This window comes from Eubalaena glacialis, chromosome 7 (assembly GCF_028564815.1).
Source record: "Eubalaena glacialis isolate mEubGla1 chromosome 7, mEubGla1.1.hap2.+ XY, whole genome shotgun sequence".
Taxonomy (NCBI): Eukaryota; Metazoa; Chordata; class Mammalia; order Artiodactyla; family Balaenidae; genus Eubalaena; species Eubalaena glacialis.
The window spans coordinates 27,835,002-27,853,952 of NC_083722.1; the positions used below are offsets into that span (position 1 = coordinate 27,835,002).

Consider the following 18,951-nt stretch of genomic DNA (forward strand, 5'->3'; position numbering starts at 1 on the left):
GAGGCTTTTCTTGTCTCTATTCAAAGCTCTATCACATGGGGCATATGTTGACTCACAACAACCGAACTTATTGAGTCAGGTCTGAAATTTGTCTGCCAAGAAGTTTAACCACACACTGGAGCCAGGCAGGGTTGTTGGATGAAAAGATCATTCATTTCATGGAGCCTGTATTACCTTTCTACCTACCAAGCAGTTTTGAGCACAGATGAGCTCAGGTGCTGAATTCCTCTCTCAAGTGAGGATCACACTGGCCTGAGAACTGCTAGTGGTGAATCTCAAGCCCACAGGCCTGGCCAGACTCAGGGACATCAAGGTGATCTTAGTATTTCTCATAACTGACTGAGTCAGAAAACCTAGGCTGCCCTCACTCATCTTTTGACTCCCTAGAAGTAAGTCCTAAAGGCATCCCCAAACTTTTAGGAGGGAGATGATCATATTCTTATCTACTTAGTAAGCATATGCAGTAACTAGCTTCGTGACCTACATAAGTCACATGGCTTCTAGGCCTAGGTTGGCTCAACTGTAAAATAGGGACATATCTTACCTATCTTGTCTGCCAAGAGGCAAGAGGTGGATCAGATGATATTTGAGGGCCTGTCAAGCTCTAAACTGAAAATAAGGGGCAAAGGAGGAAGAGTAAGGGAGGGGGCCCTGTTCAATAGTTTACTCCTCAAAAGCCAGAGTCCCATTTGTTTTGTTAATTCCTGCTGTAACCAGATAATTCCTTCAGTTCATCAGTTCATCTCTAGAGGGGGTGCTTTGCTCCTAACAACACACCTCCAAACCAGGCCCCACTACCAGAGTTAATAAAGATGGTGTTTAATAAAAAATAAATAAACAAAATAAAAATGAGTTGTTTCAATAGCATCAGAAGAAATTTTTTTTTCAACTGTATCAGGAGATTTTTTTCAATCCAGTCTCGACTACAAATCTTATTAGTAAGAAACTTCGAATAAGAATAAGATATACAGTCATTTTATGGCAAACTATATATTTCTATCTACCTTTGGAGCAGATTTATCTGCAGTGTTTCAAACATTAAGATAACTAAAAATTTCATATTAATAGCATTTTTTACTGAACTAAATTAGATACTTGGGGTAAAGCCCTTTGAAATAGCATTTCACCTTCAAAATTCAGTCTTCTGTTTCCTCCCCTTCTTTTCCTAGCTCCTCTCTTTTCTTCCTAACACTTAAAGGTAATTAAAAAATTTAAAAAAAAGAAAGAAAGAAAGAAAAAGATGTGCACACCAGAAGACAGTAACAAAAAAAGATTTTGTTTACTGGCTGTTTTGTTTTACATTTTATTTTCCCACTTTTTACTTTCTTTTTCAGTTTCAAAACAAGCCTCTCTCCACATATATTCCCATCCCCACCCTTTTGCAGAGAGTAGACTTCAAACTTCACTTCTGCTTTCAGGTCTTAAAGAGAAGGGGAGGGCGGGGAGGCAGAAAAGTGACCAACTGAGAGTTATCTCAAAATAAAAATTAACAACAGATTTTCTTATTTCAAAATCCCCACGTTCTGCCAATTTGAAAATACCTTTTCTCCCCTCTTCTAAGGTTCCCAGACCGTCAGAGTATTTAAGCCACGGTATAAAGGAGGTATCGTGTTGTTTACAGTTCTTCAGTCTGCATTGGGTGCCGTGTGCCTCCCTGAAGCCTCTTAAAAGGTTCTTGCTGTCGGTTAATTTCAGGCTGGAGTTTCCGGAAAAGCATTTTCTTTTCTTAAGGATGAGCGCTCCTTCACCAACTCCTGAACGTTCCTCGGGCTCCTCTTCCCCACTGAATCTCCTCGGGGAGTCAGGTCCTGAGGGACCGTGAAACTGTCCCTCCGCGGCGTGGACACGGGGGTCTCTCTCTCTCTCTGTGCCGAGAGCTCGGGGTTCTCCAGGGGTCCCGGCGCCCCGCAACCGGTCTCACTCCGTGTTGGCGGGGAAAGTGACCGCGGTCATGGAGCGCTCCTCGGTCAGCGTGGTCATGCAGCCCTTCGCCCACGCGACCTGCAGGACTTCTTGGGTCACCTCATAATCCACGACCCGCACGAGGAGGGGTTTGGGTGGGTCCCCCGGAGCTCGGGAGGGAGCGTCTGCACGGCTGGCAGAAATTCGCTTTTCCCGTGGAAAGAGAGGCGAAGGGCAGTCGGGTTCCCGGCCCTGTCCTCCCGCTTTGAAAAGGTCCTCCTCATCGGCCACTTCTTCCCGTGCGGAGTCCCCCTGAGTCCCCAGCCACCTCTCCGGGTGCAGAAGGAAGAGCACTTTCTCTCGGACCCAGGAGTCACAGTGCACATTCTCTCCGGCCTCGCGGTGCTCGTGGGCGCCGCCCCGGCTGCTGCTCGCCCCCGCCGCCGAGGGGTTCGGCGCGCCCAGGGCCAGGGGAGCCCCGCGCCCCGCCTCGCGCACAAACGGCCGGGCGCGCCGCACGCTGTGGGGCGAGGCCGCGAGATTCGGAGCCCCGCGGGGACCCGGGGCCCCCATCCCGGGAGGAGGGCCATTCATCCGGTGGGTCTTCCGCTGGTTCTCGCAGCGAACGCCAGCGGAGCTCTGGAAAGCGCGGGACGGCCGGTCGGCCGTGGGCGTGTCCTCCTCGCGCCCCGCCTCCCGGGCCTGGGGCTGTCCCCGCCCCCTCCCGTCCGCACCTCCTTCCCTCTCTCGCGGCTTTCGGGCCTTTTAAAGGCGAAAAACCTCACTTCCCCCGCAACCCCACGATCGCCCCTCCTCTTCTTACCTGCGATCCTAGACCTGCGGCCGTGGTCTCATTTCTGAGTCTCTCCCCTTTCTCTTCTCAGTTCTATCCTAGTTTCCAGCCCACCACCGTTTGTCTCTAAACAACAGGAGACACCCTTGCACTGCACACACACCCGCACTGCCCCACGAAATGCCCAACACAGTGTATGCCTTCTTTCCAAGGACTCTCCTTGGAGTGAAGGAACAAGGAAGTTTAAAAAAAAAAAAAAAGTCTGATTTAATCAAGTTCTTCTGATAAAAGTTTCCGTGTCCACTCCGAATCCACCCTCACCATCCTACCAAGATTATCGAATGTAGGTCAAAAGCATCTGATTGGGAAAGTTGAGCCCTTTGAGAAAACGCCTCTGTATTGTTTGTTGTTCTTCGTTGGAATGCGGGAATCAGTAAGACAATGGTCACACCGGTCTTCATTTTGGTTTTGGCCATGCTTGCCCAAAGGGGCATTAGTGCCTTTGATCAAACGGAAATAAACAAAACCAAACCACTACAAAAACTTAAGGAGGGCTTCCCTGATGGCACAGTGGTTAAGAATTTGCCTGCCAGTGCAGGGGACACGGGTTCGAGCCCTGGCCCAGGAAGATCCCACATGCCGCGGAGCAACTAAGTCCGTGCGCCACAACTACTGAGCCTGAGCTCTAGAGCCCACGAGCCACAACTACTGAGCCCACGTGCCACAACTACTGAGCCCACGTGCCACAACTACTGAAGCTTGCACGCCTAGAGCCCGTGCTCCACAACGAGAAGCCACGACAATGAGAAGCCCGTGCACCGCAACGAAGAGTAGCCCCTGCTCCCGCAACTAGAGAAAGCCCACGCGCAGCAACGAAGACCCAACGCAGCCAATAAATAAATAAATAAATTTATTTTAAAAAAAAAAGAACTTAAGGATTTAAAATTTTGTATTCGTTTTTAAAATTTCCCCTTTCACTACTCCCTTACCTCCCTCACCCCCTCCCCTACACACACACACACACACCTCTAACCCCAGAAGTTAAAAAAAAAAAAAATATGGACCTCTGGGTAGGCTTTCAGAATCTCTCATTGCCAGGCCCTCTGACACACTTAACTTTGCCTGAGGGTAATGCGGAAAGCTAGCTAACAGAAAAAAGGGAGCTTAGTTTGTGATTTCCAGTTTGTCCTCGGTTACAGGTCCTTGCTTTATTAGAAAGTGTTCACTTTTCCTGTCTACTTTAGAAAAAAATGACTGCAATGGTGGAAATTTCTGCCCGTACTTTGAAGGACCAAGTAGTATGGTGAAAGATATTTTGGAAAGAGAGGACCTTCTGATGTCTGACAAGTCATTAAAAAAAAAAAAAAAGTGTACAAGGGGTGAGAAAACCTGGGTCATACCTGGCTGACTGGATGCCTGACCCTGGGCCAGTTACTGCTAAATTACAATTAACTAAATTTTTCGAGTGTATTAGGCAAGAATTGCTCTAAGCATTCTATATATTTAAACTCATTTATTCTTTTTTTTAAAAATAAATTTATTTCTTTTTGGCTGCGTTGGGTCTTCATTGCTGCGCGCGAGCTTTCTTTAGCTGCGGTGAGTGGGGACTCCTCTTTGTTGCGGTGCGCGGGCTTCTCATTGCAGTGGCTTCTCTTGTTGTGGAGCACGGGCTCTAGGCATGCGGGCTTCAGTAGTTGTGGCTCTCGGGCTCTAGAGCGCAGGCTCAATAGTTGTGGCACACGGGCTTAGTTGCTCCGAGGCATGTGGGATCTTCCCCGACCAGGGCTCGAACCTGTGTCCCCTGCATTGGCAGGCGGATTCTTAACCACTGCGCCACCAGGTAAGCCCAAACTCATTTATTCTTCACAACAAACTAAGGAAGTAGCTCTATAGTCTCCTTGAGAACTCTGAAGAACAGGGAGGTTAAGATCAAATACCAATAAACAGTGGAGCCAGGATTCTCACAAGTTTAAATGTTTGGTCCTATTTTAAATGACCTTCCTATTTTTAAACCTATGACTTCATGTTCTTTTCTCTTCATTTACTTAACCAGGAATCACTGAGTGTGTGCTAAATGTCAGCTACTGTTCTAGGTGATGGAGGAAAGAAGCTGAATTGCTTGTCCTGTTGGAATTTTCATTCTTTACATCAGTTACATACATCAAATCCTCTGTTCAAACGTAGGAGATAATAAGTTAACTTTAACGCACATGAAAATCAACTGCAGGCTAATGCCCTAAACTACTCTCAAGGATTCTGCTCTTATAGGTTTCGGGGAGGGCTTAGAATGTGGATTTTTAGCAAGACCCTCAGCAATTCTGATGCTAGTGGTGCATGGACAACATTATAAGAAACATTACCAAAGATAATACTCTAGACCATAGATAAACTCTAGGCCGTTTTTTGCTGCTTTCATGTGGCAATAAGAACACGGTGTTTTACTTCCTTGCAGGAATATTGGGAGAATTCCAATGAAGGTGCCTGTATTCTGAGGGAAGTGTAATGTAAACCACAAGATTTATTGCTTTCAAATTTTCATGCCAGTGGGGGTTGGGTGAGGGATTAGAGTGGGCATGGGGAATGGGGAAAACCTATTTGCTGAGGAGTGAGCCTGATTCATCCACCATAAAGCACCTGCATTTCTAGATGTCAAGAAGTTGTGTATTAATGCATAAAAGAATGTTAAGAGGAAATGCCAAATAAATTAAACTTCAAAGAGATAAAGTCTAAAAAGAACATAAAACAAAGAAATAGGCAGCTTGCCTTCAGGATAGTGGTGTCTGCTATGCTTTAATATCTCACGGTGCATAAAAGCCTGATAAAGGGTGCTGATAAAGTGAACCCATTTACTTCCCCTCTGAATTGCCTACTACCAACTCTAATTTAAGGAAAAGAGGCTTTGTCATAAGGATATTAGGAGTTGACAGATTTGTTGGGCAAGTGGGAATACCAGACTTTAAAACAGGTAGAAATCAAAGCTGTTGCGGAGGGAATAAGGAGTTGGTACAACAGGAACAGATTTCTCCGCTGGACGGAATGCACTCCAACTCTCTCACTTGTCCCTGTGGCACTTACTCAGGAGTCAAATTCCACTCAGAAGTATCCTCCTGGCTCAGTTTATGCAACCTGCTTACCCTTCACAATGCAGGACAGTAAAAGAAAAGGTACAGTCAAAGAAGCCTTTGGGGGATCCCCTTGGCTTCTGTAACGGAAAAGCAAACAGCTGGACTTACCACCTAATAAAACTGTATGATAGGGAAAGGTAACATTCCAAAAAAGAAGTCAGGGTGTTGTTAAGAATTTTTTTTAAATTGCACTAATGTCTATCACACTAACTATTATAAACAGAGTGTGGATATGGGAGTGACAGATAGGGTATTCTGGATAAGGCCACATTATGAGCAATGGTGCAATGGTGAATACGGAGGCACGTGTAGAGAATAGTTTTGTCCTTGACATTTGTCTTCTCTCACGTCTAAAACACTCTCCATGATTTTATCCATCCCGTGGCTTCAACTGCAACCTGTACTCTGATGATTCTCCAATTTATATCTCTATTATAGACCATGATGCTTATTTCCAGACTTGTGGTAGATTGTATTATTGTCTCAAATTATTTATTTCCTCATCCTGAAAGAAGATCATACTTCCTGGCTTGTGTACCACATGACTTGCAATGCTCCTTATTCCCATACACTTCTCTACCCCACTGATGTTGACTTTGGCCATGTGACTTGCTTCAGCTTAAACAGGTGTGACGTTGGATGCATCTGAGCAAAAAGGAAGAGTCATTGCAAGGTTGGCCCTGGGCAGGCCCCAATCAGAGCTGCCATCTTTGCTGTGATCTGGGAATGAAGACAGTACATGGGACAGAGCTGACTGGAATCCAACAAAGTTACAGCAGCTGATACATATTCTAAGCAAGAAACAAACTTTTGTTATAGTAAAACAATGAAATTTGAGGGTTGCTTCCTACCACAGTCTAACCTAGTGAAAAATGTTTCTGTTCAATTTTCTATTGGACACCTCTTTTGAATGTCACTTGAGAACTAAAATGTTGCCTGCCATATTAGTAAACAAAGGCTGTTGCAGCCATCAAGCCATTACATGACAGCTGTCCAGACTGTGGGCCCTGAGGGAACTCAGGATGGAGGCAAAGGGGCTGCCCACTTCAAGCCCATCTAGCCGTCAGCCCCAGCAGTCGCCCCCGACGGTGCACCTAAGGAAACTCAGAATGAGAAAGCATAGGATAACTGCCCCAGATAGCTAACTGGACCCAGATAGCTGGGGTGCATAGCACAGGGATGATTTCAGTGAGCCCAGACTCCTGCATCTTCCTAAACATAGAGAAGCGCTAAACTTAACTTGAGATACCCGATTTTCTTTTATTAACAATACTCTTTTGATATTTCAACTACCTGGTTTTGTTGTAAAAACTCCTATATATCCTGGCTCCCCCCCTCCCACCCCCCGTCCTCTTCGGAGCAGTCTCTCAGTGTTATTTGAGATGCTGTCTCCCACGCTTGAAGTCCTAAGAATGTCCGCCGAAAAAAACATAACTCTCAACTTTTATGTTGTGCTTTTCTTTTTTCAGTCAACACACTCTAAACCTAAAATACCTAAAACTGAACTCATTATGTAGTCTCTTAAATCAGTCCCCTCTTTCAAGTGTTCCTTATCCCAAGGATTAGCTTGACTACCAATTCTATTGTCTTCCCTTTCCCTCAGCGGCTAGACCCACCCCACATATCTAATATTTAACCGAGTGTTGATGTGTGTGTATGTGTATATTTCCTCTCTGTCCCTACCTCTCCAATCCCCACAGCTACAAAAATGAAGTCAGGGGCTTCCCTGGTGGCGCAGTGGTTGGGAGTCCGCCTGCCAATGCAGGGGACACGGGTTCATGCCCCGGTACGGGAAGATCCCACATGCCGCGGAGCGGCTAGGCCCGTGAGCCACAACTACTGAGCCTGCGCGTCTGGAGCCTGTGCTCCGCAATGGGAGAGGCCGCGACGGTGAGAGACACGCGCACCGCGATGAAGGGTGGCCCCCACTCGCCGCAACTGGAGAAAGCCCTTGCACAGAAACGAAGACCCAACACAGCCAAAAATAAATAAATAAAAATAAATAAATAAATAAATAAATAAATAAATAAATAAATAAGTAAAGTCAGACCCTTAGGCATGACATAAAATATCTTCATAATCCTACCCCAGCCTATCACTGTTTATAGTTTAATGAATAAATGAAAAAAGAAACAAACAAGCCACCTAAATGAACACAAAGTGCAAGTTTGAGACTAGGGTGAGGTTATAGTGTATAAATAAAATCCAGCCTGATTATGGATAGACCTTGAAAACTACGAGCCTTTTAGAAGAGATTCTAATCATATTTCCTTTGACAACTAAGGTTCTCGGGACCTGAAGAACTCAGACCGTGCAAAGAAAATCTACACTGGACTGAGTCAGGTGACTTTGATGGGCCGTGTTATCTTGGGCAAGTCTCCCAATGCCTCCAAATCTATGTTCTTATTTGCAAGGTATAAATAATACCTGTCCTGTGTGCTTCCCAGGGTTTTTGTGGAGGTCAAATGAAACAATTCTTCTGGTAACACTTTGAAACTATGAAACTTGCAAAATATTTTAAATTTATTTTTTTTAAGTTCATTATTGTTTTTTAGAACTGGGAACCCAAACCACAGTTTTTAATGAAATCCTTAGGGAAAGATGCAGAAGTCAAGGGCTGGAGCTAGACAATAAGCACCAGACCCATAATCTTCGAATAGAGGAGCTAATGTTACTAGTTATAAATTGGAGAAAAAAGAGGAAGAGAGGGAATGTGGCAGTTCTGGGGATATCAAGCAGCTTAGCCCAGTGGTCTGAGATAAAATGGAAACTGAGGCAAATTTTTTAAAAAGGAGTCTTTGTTTTAAATTTTGTATTACCAAAGGGTGTGTTCCTGGGAGAAATAAAAAGAGGCTTAGTTTACCTAACATGTGGCCCTGAGACTAACTTGCTATATATGTATGATATTTTTTGAACGAAGCATTTAAGCACATTGCCTCTTCACTCCACAGAGAGTTGGCGACCCTTAAAAGATGTCGGCCAGGCACTTTGAAAGGACAAAGAATGCTAGGTGTGCCAGTTAGCTGCAAGAGATGATGCATGCAGCACTCTGAATAGTAGCTGCATAAAGGGGATTTTTAAACTATAATTCATTGTCAGCTGCCTGCATTATCCAACATTTTAAAGTATTTTCATCATCATCCTCTCCTGTCAGAGATTAGGATTTAAGACCAGGCTCTTTCACTGAGTATGAGTAAACAACTTATTAAACAGGAAATTTTGTCATTAGTAATTGAGTTGGCATTTTATGATGATAATAAAGAACCAGTGTTCTTTATCCTACATTCATCTTCAGCATAAACAAAATTTGACTTGTTCAACAGCAGCCCGTAGTACTATTCCAGAGATAATTCAATCTTTGACTCAATATGGGTGAATTAATACTTATGAAATACTTCATATAAAATAATCACTCAGGTTAGTAAAATAAAGGTCATGATCTTAATATACCCAATCTTGATTAGTTTATAATAAAACATTTTTAATGGGGCAAGGCAATTTTTCTTCCCATTACGTTATTTTATTAACCAATGTGCATGTGATCAGGTATGGGGTATAACAGCTGCAGAAATCCTCAGTGATATTTTACATCTAGAGAGATTTCATTCCCCAAATATCTAGCTGTTATAATTTGCTACGTTTTATTAACAAGCAAAGAGTGGCTGGAAAATACTGAGTCTCTCATTTAACAAGTCTGCAAACGAGTTGACCTGGAATGTCTAGGAACTCAAAGAAACTGTTGGTAATAATCCCTTGTTATCTCTTACTCATACTTCATAATTCATCCCTCCAGGGCAAGGCTTGGACAGAATGGTGTAGTAGGTTAAACTGATCATTAGTAACCCCACTGCTTATCTCTACTCCCCCTTCTTTCTCAACTCTTTTACTGAGGACAATCTTATGTTATTTTCAAAGCCATAAATTCATTAAGAAAGGCATGGAATTTAGCCCTCCTTCAGTTTAATACTCCTGATAGGTACCCTTTCCTCCTTTCCTCTGACCATGCTTTGTGTCTCTTTTACCTCTTCTCTGCACTTTCTCCTCCTTTTTTTTTCTGGTCTTTTATGCAGTTCTTTCCTTCCTTTCTATTGTGATATAGTGTAGAATTTGAGAGCGTGAGTGATGGAGCCAAACTCCTTGGATTTAATATCTACCTTTGCCATATATTAGCTGAACGACTTTAGGCGGCCTACTTAACCTTTTTCTTACCTTAGTTTGACCATCTGAAAACTGGGGGTAAGAATAGTACCAATCCCATAGGGTTGTTGTTGGGAACAAATGATTTAATATATTTAAAGCCTCTAGAACAGTACCTGCCACATAGTAGATGCCATTTCCTCTAGAATGAATGAAGGCAGGGATTTTTAAAAATTTTGTTCACCGCAATGTAACTATCACTGTTGTATCTCCAGTACCTAGACCAGTGCCTGATACCATTGTTGAATTAATTAATTTTCTATTTCTACTGTGTTTATCTTTCAGTGTTTTTCTTTGGAGCTCTGCTTCTTCTTTCTTCCCTCCTCTCAAGTTTCCATCATCTATTGCTCACCTAAATTGTCTCCTATGTCTCTGGGTCTAAGGTTTTTGAGTAGAGTTAAACATCACAAATTCAACATTTATCAGTAATTATTAGTCATGGAGTTTCCAATGAAAAGAGAAAGAAGAACTCTTGAGTCAAGGAAAACTGAGAATAAAATAATACTTTAAATTCAATATTTTACATGAAATTTGTGGTGACCTGTGTTTGTCATTTATACATAGGTTAAGCTGCCTGTAAAAATCTGCCACTTTCTACCATTAGTTTTATTTTGATTCAAACGTAAAAATATTTAAAAGAAGAGTGTAATAAACAGCTGTTGTTCACCTGGATTCACTGATATTTTATCATATTTCATCTCTCTCTGTCTTTACACACACACACACTATATAGACATTCCTTTACTAGGAATTATTTGAAATTAAGTTACAGATATCATACTTTACTGCTAAATACTTCAGCATGCATCTTAACAAAATAAATGCCACCACATTACCAATATCGTGCTTAAGAAAATTAACATTAATTCGATAGTATCATTTAATGTATCATAATAAATTTTTCCCAATGGTCTACAAAATGTGTGTTTTAGAGTTTGTTCCTCTGATCCAGAATTCAATAAAGGTTCATGAGTCGCAGGTGATTAAGTTTCTTAGTCTCCTAAAATCTAGAATGAAGCACTCACATCTTTTCTTCCCACCCTTGATATTAACTTTTTTGAAGAGTTCAGGCCAATTATCTGATAGAATGTTCCATCCACAATTTGGATTATTCTGATTCTTCCCTTATGATTAGATTCAGGTTACGCAGTTTTGGCCAGAAATCTACATGGTGATATATTGCACTTCTCACTGCATTGTATCAGAAGGCACACAATGTTGGGTTCTTCCACTGTGGCTCATGCTAAGTTTGACCACTTGGTAAAGATGGTGACCACCGGTCATCTCCATTATACAGGTCCATTTTACCCTTTACAATTTGTAAGTAGTAATAATATTAAATAAATTTTATTTAATATTATTTAATAATAATTCTTGCTTGAGTTAATTCTTAAATTGGAGATTGCAAAATGTCAACTTTCTAATTTGTCATTCCTTCTACATTCCTTAGTAGGTATTCTTCTGTAAAGAAGAGCTTTTGTTTGCCAGACCACCTCGTTTTCATATCATTGTGGATTCAAGGATTTTTTTAAAAAATTCATGTGTTATAATCCACTGCATTATTGTTATTTTCGATGCTGTTATATATGGTATCAAATTTGCCAAGTAGGAAGTTCGTTGTACCAGTTCTGTTTTCTTTTGACATGACCAATTTTTTTTTTTTTTTAATTGAACCCGGCTCCTTGGCAGTGAAAGCGTGGAGTCCTAAGCACTGGACTGCCAGGGAATTCCCAACATGACCACATTTAGTCTTGAGCATTTCCTTACTTTCTTGCCCAAGGTGTTCTTTCCTTTTCCTGTTCTTCAGCCTTTTCTCCAAGAGTTCTATTTTCCCTGCAAGGTATTTACGAAGATCTGACTATCAGGGATGATCATTGAGTGTTGTTACTTGTAGCCCTTTTCAGTCAACAGAGCCAAAGAATAGATGTTATCTTTAATCCCAGGTTCCTACATTGTTCAAAAGTCAAAACAATATAAAAGGTACATATTCGGGGAAGTCTTATTCCCATCCCTAACTCCACTACTTATAGGTCACTTAAAAAATAGTTTCTCGTTTAATCTTCCTGTGTTTCTGTTTGCAAAAGTAAGAAAAGTTAGCAGAGATCTATTTGATATACACTAATTTTCTCGTTCTTTCTTACATACTCTTGTACATGTAGCTTTTTTTTCCACTTAAAAACGTATCATGGAAATTACCTCAAATTACATCACAGAGAACTTCCTTGTTGCTATAAGTGCTTCATTGTGTAGATGTGCCATAATTCATTCACCTGGACTTTGAAGGATGGAAATTTAGGTTGTTTCTAAAAGTTTGATATTACACATAATATGGGAGTGAATAACCCAGTGCAAACATTGGTTTTATATTTGTGGAGGAATCCTCAGGGTAAATTCCTGGAAGTTGAATTGCTTGCGTAAATGCATATGTATTGTATTAGACGGTACTGAATTCCCCTCACTGGAGTTGTAACTTTCCTACTCCCACTACCAGTATATGAGTATGCCTATTTTCTACAGCTTCAAACTTGGGTTCTCAATATTTTTTAAAAGTATTGCATGACAGTTTAATCACACTTTTTTTTGAGTGAAGTTAAGCATCTTTTCATATGTTTTAAGGGTCATTTTGTTTTTCTGTGAACTAACCATGTCTCTTGCCCATTTTTCTATTGGATTTGAGTATACTTTTTTTTTCTCCTCTCAGTGTTAAGGGCTCTTTATATTTTACGGAAAACAGTTCTCTATTTGTGATATAAATTGCAAATAGTTTCTCCTAGTGTGTAAGTTATATTTTGACGCTAGATCTTTTGCCACTGAGAAATTACACACATGCACACATACATATGTATTTTATCAAACTTAATATTTTTCTTTTATTACTTCTGAATTTGGAAAGCCTTTCCTTATACCCAGATTATAAAGGAACCAACCAATGTTTTCTTCTAGTATTTGTATGACTTCTTTTCTTTTTAAAGGCTTTATTTATTTTATTTATATCTTGGATCAATTTGGAGTTTATTCTTGTATAGGTATGAAATATGAGTTTAATTTAATTTTACTTTTTTTCAGATTGCTATCCATTTGTCTCACTGCCACTTATTTAAAATTCCATCTTTACCCCAGTGACTTGAGATGCCACTTTGATCTTACTTTAAACTTTCCTGTGTACTTGTTATTTCTGGACCTTTTTTTCCCCTGACTTTGTTCTGCACAATCATGTACCATTACTACACCTTATATAAGTTTTGTAGTATGTTTTAATGTTTGTGGGGTTAATCTCCCCTTTTAACCTATTTTCTTTTCCTGAAATTTGTATTGTTATTTTTGCATATTTATTTTCCATGTTCTTAGTCTCAGGAATCTGATAAAAGGAAATAGTCAAAAATGCAGCAGAGAGACTTCCCTCGTGGTCCACTAGTTAGGACTCGGCACTTTCAGTGCTGGGGCCTGGGTTCAATCCCTGGTCCGGGAACTAAGATACCATAAGCTGCACAGCGCAGCCAAAAAAAAAAAAAAAAAAAAGCAAAAATTCTAATGGGACAACTAGAAACATATCAAGTGCTCTCTTTGGGAAATAATCTAGAACTAAAATCTGACATCTAGTGTTCACTGCAGTAACTGCATGGTACTAACTAAAGTCTGACAGTCTTACTGGATTATAAGCAATGTCTTTTAACAGTGTTTAAAACCTAGAGTATATTTTGCCTTGGAAACACAGATCTGTTAGAGGGAGAGAAAGTCGCACATCAATTAGGAAGAAGAATACCCGGATGTTCGCTATTTTGTAACTTTTAAAATCACAAGAGCCAGAATAACGGGGAGTGAACAAAAGTTCACTCAAGAAAATAAAGTTCACTCAAGAAGTGAACAGGGACTTCCCTGGTGGTCCAGTGGTAAAGAATCCACCTTACAATACAGGGGACTTGGGTTTGATCCCTGGTCAAGGAACTAAGATCCCACATGCCATGGGGCAACTAAGCCCCGTGCCCCTCAACGAGAGCCCACGTGCCTGCAAACTACAGAGCCCACGCACCACAAATAGAGAGAGAAAACCCACACTCCTTAACGAAGATCCCTTGTGCCTCAACGAAGACCTGACGCAGCCAAATAAATAAAAATAATAAATAAATAATTTTAAAAAGAAGAGAACAAAATTGGAACAGGGCTGGAACACACATGCCACCAGCACTGCTGAGGTTGGAGGGAGTAAAGAAAAGGGGAGAGGCTGGGAGTGGCTTCTTTCTCTCTTTCACCTCATTGCTCAGGTACAGTAAGATCAGAAAAAGCAAAGGGCTGTCGGCAACCGGGTTTTATAGCTGGAGCCAAGATTTCTATCAGAGATTGAGAAACATGGGTGAATAGAAACTTGGGGAAAGAGAATTAGGCTGTTAATGTTACCTATACTGACACAACAATCCCTCCGTCTGCATTTTTTTTTTACTATTTTTATTTTCCCCAACTAAAATGATTTTAATGCTAACATCCCAGGTTAGAAGGGAGAAATCATCTTTGTAGTAGGTGCTGTGCTATTCCATCGGCTGTGTTTTACTTTCAGTTTTATTTTTTCCCTGTTCCTAGTGTTTACTGGGATTAGGGAAAATGGATACAAAACTTTAGGTATTATCACAGACAACTTAAAGAAATTTAATTTATAGTTCCTTCATGTTTTTTTCTCAAAATTCAAATCACCCAACAAAAATTCGTGATGAAAAATGCAAAATGAGTAGAAACAAAACTTGTGTTATTAAATGAGATTCTATTCTAGAGGATGTCTAAATGTCCTCCGAAACTGCCCTGCCTTGTCCTGCTCCCAAAGTTTGAGCAGACTGAAATCTCCATTCTTCCTCTGTATTTCCCCTCAGTGAGTCTTAGGCAGAGTGAACATTGATCCTCACTAAATACAGACAATTGCAAAACCCAGTTCGCATCCACCCACAGCCGACAAGTACACATCTCTGGAGAGTTGAGCATGTTGCCTGTACTGAGTCCTCAGAGAGTTCCTAGCTGCCTGAGATGCCAATTAGCATAGTAATTCAAAGTACAGGCTTCAGAATCTGACAAACTCAGGCTCTGATCATGACTTAAAATCTGCATAACCTTTGATGCATCATAAAACCCCCGAGCCAGAATTCCAACAATAAGATAAATCACACACACACACACACACACACACACACGTACACAAAAGTATATATAAAATTTGGCACAGGGCTTCCCTGGTGGCGCAGTGGTTGAGAGTCTGCCTGCCAATGCAGGGGACACGGGTTCGAGCCCTGGTCTGGGAAGATCCCGCATGCCGCAGAGCAAATGGGCCCGTGAGCCACAATTGCTGAGCCTGCGCGTCTGGAACCTGCACTCCGCAGCGGGAGAGGCCGCGATGGTGACAGCCTGCGCACCGCGATGAGGAGTGGCCCCCGCTTGCCACAACTGGAGAAAGCCCTCGCACAGAAACGAAGACCCAACACAGCCATAAATAAAAATAAACAACAAACAAACAAAAAAAATGGCTCTAAGAATAAAGTCTTAAAAAAAAAAAATTTGGCACAATTATCAGCATGTAGTTAAATGTTAAGTAAACAGTAGGCACATTATTATTAGTAAGACAATAAGGCACAGGGCTATAATAATGATGCCATGTACCAGCTGGGAGTAACCCTCAGTTATCAATGCTAAAGATAATGAGAATCCCTGGGGCAGAAACTAGACCACATTCTCCCAGAGATTTATGGACTCCAGTTACTTAGACCTCTTCCCTCTGGCACCAAGGATAAGTTTCTAGGTAACAACTGGCTCATGGTGACCTAAACATATTGTCACTCCCAAGGAATCATACTTTTTTATTAAAACAAAGCTCTCCTTCAGCCAGTTTGTTTACTTTTCTAAGAATAAACACCTAAAATTTAGATTTCCTCTAATCTTTGTAGTTGGGATTTTTGTGACCTCCATGGGGTAAGAAACCAATATTTTCTATATGGCTAAGTCAACTTTATCCAGACTAGATAAATCCAACCATTGTGTTTGTGTCTGCTTTTATTGCAGATAGAAGAACATAGCTTGTGATGTTTATCTCTTCCTTTATTGTCCTTGAAAGATATGCATACACAATCAATTGGAACCCAAATTAAAACAAAAATTCTGACAAGGATAAAAGACTAATAAGAGTATTGATTTTAATCATTTAATCAATTTAATCATTTAAATTTCCTTTACGAAAAAGATACGTGACTTAGAAAAAAATAGGTTGAAATCAAAATAACACTGTTCTGGCTCGGCCTCTAGCACTGATTATCTATATGATCTCGAAGAAGTCATTTATTTTCTTTGGCCCGCAAATCTTCATATGTAATGAGAGAATTAAAGTTTATCTTATCAAAATTCTCTGAGTATGTACATATGCATACAGAAATATGAAATAAATGTAAATATATGTGTATGTATGTTTACACGTGCATTTGCATATCCAGATTCACACCTACATATGCATCTTAGTTTCCCATGAGAAAGCAGATTATAAACAAGGGGGCTGGAATAGGTGATAGGCAATGTCCAGTCCTATGCCGACATCATCTGTTTCGAGCTTTTTTAAAAAAATTTTTATTGATTTATTTGTTTTTGTTGTTTTTTGTTTGTTTCTAGCTTTTAAAATGCCCATATCTTCATTCCTCCATCCAAGGCAACTGAGAAATGGAAACTTGTTAGCAGTACAAATTCTCAGGCCTGACCTCGGACTTACTGAATCAGGGGCTGTGGGGAGAGGCTCAGCCATCTGTGTTGCAACCTGCCCTCCGGGTGATTCTGAAGGGCACTAAAAGGTGAGAACCACTGCATTCAAACATTCCCAGGGAAGAACTATGGGCTAGAGTCCTAGGCAGAAGTGGAGAGACAGTAATTAAAGGGAAAAAAGCAGGATATTCTACAGAGAACTTGAGTCACAGGTGGTAGGAAGAGAGTTTGGGGAAATAGCAGTGGCAGGCACAGGGGAGCATTATTTTGGGTCGTAGGGAACTGGCGTGGTAGTGGGAAAACCAAGCAGAAGCCCAAGCAGCAATAAGGAAGCAGTAGCCACATGCTCCCGTGTTAAATCACTTGTTCTCATGCAGTCATTTCTGCTCCTTTGCGAAGACCCGCTGACTTTAGAACCTTCTTCCTACAGTGGATCGCAAAGGAGGATAATTATCTTGTTTGTAGCCATAGCTGTCTCTGACCCCTATAGTCATTACTGTAGAAACTTGAGACAGGGAGAGTTAGGCATTCCCAGCCTAACCCTGCTTGTCTTCTGGTCCTTTTCAAAAATTTAAGGTTCTCCTGATTCTAGTTTTAATTTTTCCACTCATTGACAGCTAAGGAGCATGTGTATGTTCAGAAAAAGGAAGAAAATTCCTGGAGTTCTAATGGGCTAGGGGTGAACTTGCCCAGAGAAAGCTGCAGGGGTGAGAATAAGCCTATAGAATCGACAAGGCAAGAACTCGGCTTTGATGCTGTTTAGGAGGCTGATGGAGAACACGTTGTCATCCAGGACATTGCCCTGAGAGGGGAATCCAGCGTGAGGGCCACCAGCCGGCTGTAACCTTTCCTGCGAAGCTCTGGCAGGGTGTAGCCATGGCACATGGTGGCAAACTGGTCTGTGATAGACCAAGACACGGGGTTCCCCTTGTCATCATGGACACACACTCGGGAAGCAGGAGAGGAGGTTGGCAATATACCAATGACACTGTTCATTGCCGCCCCAAGACCAAGTCTGGTTGAGTAGATGAGCATCAGCAACTCTCAGGTAGGTTAGTCGTGGGGAAAAACTCATTCTCGAAGAAAATGACATGAGAAGAAATATGAACTTGGTATCACGGGACCACAAACAACTACTCTTTCTATACCGACTCAAACTGAGAAATCATCCTCGAGATAGTGCCTTGCAAATACCAGAATATTTTCAATGAATTAGAATCAGTCACTCACCACTTATAAACATCTTTTAGGGTTTCATTTCTGATAAGACACAACACTCATTATATTAGATTTAAGTCTTTCCTTCGAATTTTATGCCTCTTTGTTATTGTCCTCAGAATAGATGAAGGTAAGTATTTCATTTTTCTGTAAAACAGATCTCAGACTTGATCTTATTAACTCCTGAAACTGCTGACACCCTCTCTGAGGGCCTTAAACAAGTCCAGATTCTTGGGCCCCTAATCGTTTCCTTGGTAAAAATAAACGTTTTAGGATAGAATTTCTATCTTTATGCATCCGTGACCAGAAAAAGAAATACAAATTTCTTAATATTCTAGGCATACGTAGATGCTCAAGAAATGCTAGCTCTTCCAGACCTTTCCCTAAAAGGTCTGGAAAAAGGTTTAAAAACCCATGACATTAAGATTAAAAAAAAAAAAAAAAAAGAAAAGATAGAAATTGGTGCAATTTCTGAGAACTGAGATGGATTACTTAGTTGCAAGTCTCTGGGGCTGGTTGTGCTTCCGAATTTGCTTTCATTCTTGAAATTATCAGTATCCTAAGACCATCCCCACTTAAAAGACTGGTAATGTCATTCTCACTATGTCCTTCTTTATAAAGAACACGTTTGTGTTTTCTTTTTATTAGCGGTTCTGCAGTGTTAGCTCACATTCCAGGCATTCCGTGGACTCTGGCACTGGGTCACTCATCTAACAACTAAGCAGGGGGAAAGAATAAATAAATACAAGCAATAACGGGCTCAATAGGCTTTCTCGTTTAATTCTTGAAAATAAACTTCAAAACAAAGTCAAAGAAGCCTCAGGCAGAAATGTCACTGCAAATAAAAACACTAACACATGTGTTTCAGGAGTGACAGTGGAGACTATGACCTTGTATGTGAAGGGCAGATATCCAAAATAAGGTGTCCAAATTTGGGTAATGATGTAGGTGTTAAAGACAAACTGTCAGACTTCCCTGGTGGCGCAGTGAATAAGA

The 18,951-nt window shown here is 41.2% G+C and overlaps 2 protein-coding genes across 2 annotated transcripts; both read right to left on the reverse strand.

Annotated features, from left to right (window-relative positions):
* Positions 1-1,317: 1,317 nt before the first annotated feature.
* C7H6orf141 (chromosome 7 C6orf141 homolog) lies at positions 1,318-2,555 on the reverse strand. Its single transcript, XM_061194988.1, has one exon. The coding sequence runs from the start codon at positions 2,494-2,496 to the stop codon at positions 1,918-1,920; it is 579 nt and encodes a 192-aa protein (XP_061050971.1). The 5' UTR covers positions 2,497-2,555; the 3' UTR covers positions 1,318-1,917.
* A 14,855-nt stretch (positions 2,556-17,410) lies between these two features.
* On the reverse strand, positions 17,411-17,812 carry GLYATL3 (glycine-N-acyltransferase like 3). Its single transcript, XM_061194989.1, is given in 3 exon segments — positions 17,411-17,559; positions 17,562-17,686; positions 17,688-17,812. Coding segments are annotated over 3 exon segments (399 nt in total).
* Positions 17,813-18,951: the final 1,139 nt, after the last annotated feature.

What these genes read in the sequence shown, in the direction of transcription:
- C7H6orf141 (XM_061194988.1), bottom strand. Translation starts at nt 2,496, where the DNA reads ATGAATGGCCCTCCTCCCGGGATGGGGGCCCCGGGTCCCCGCGGGGCT.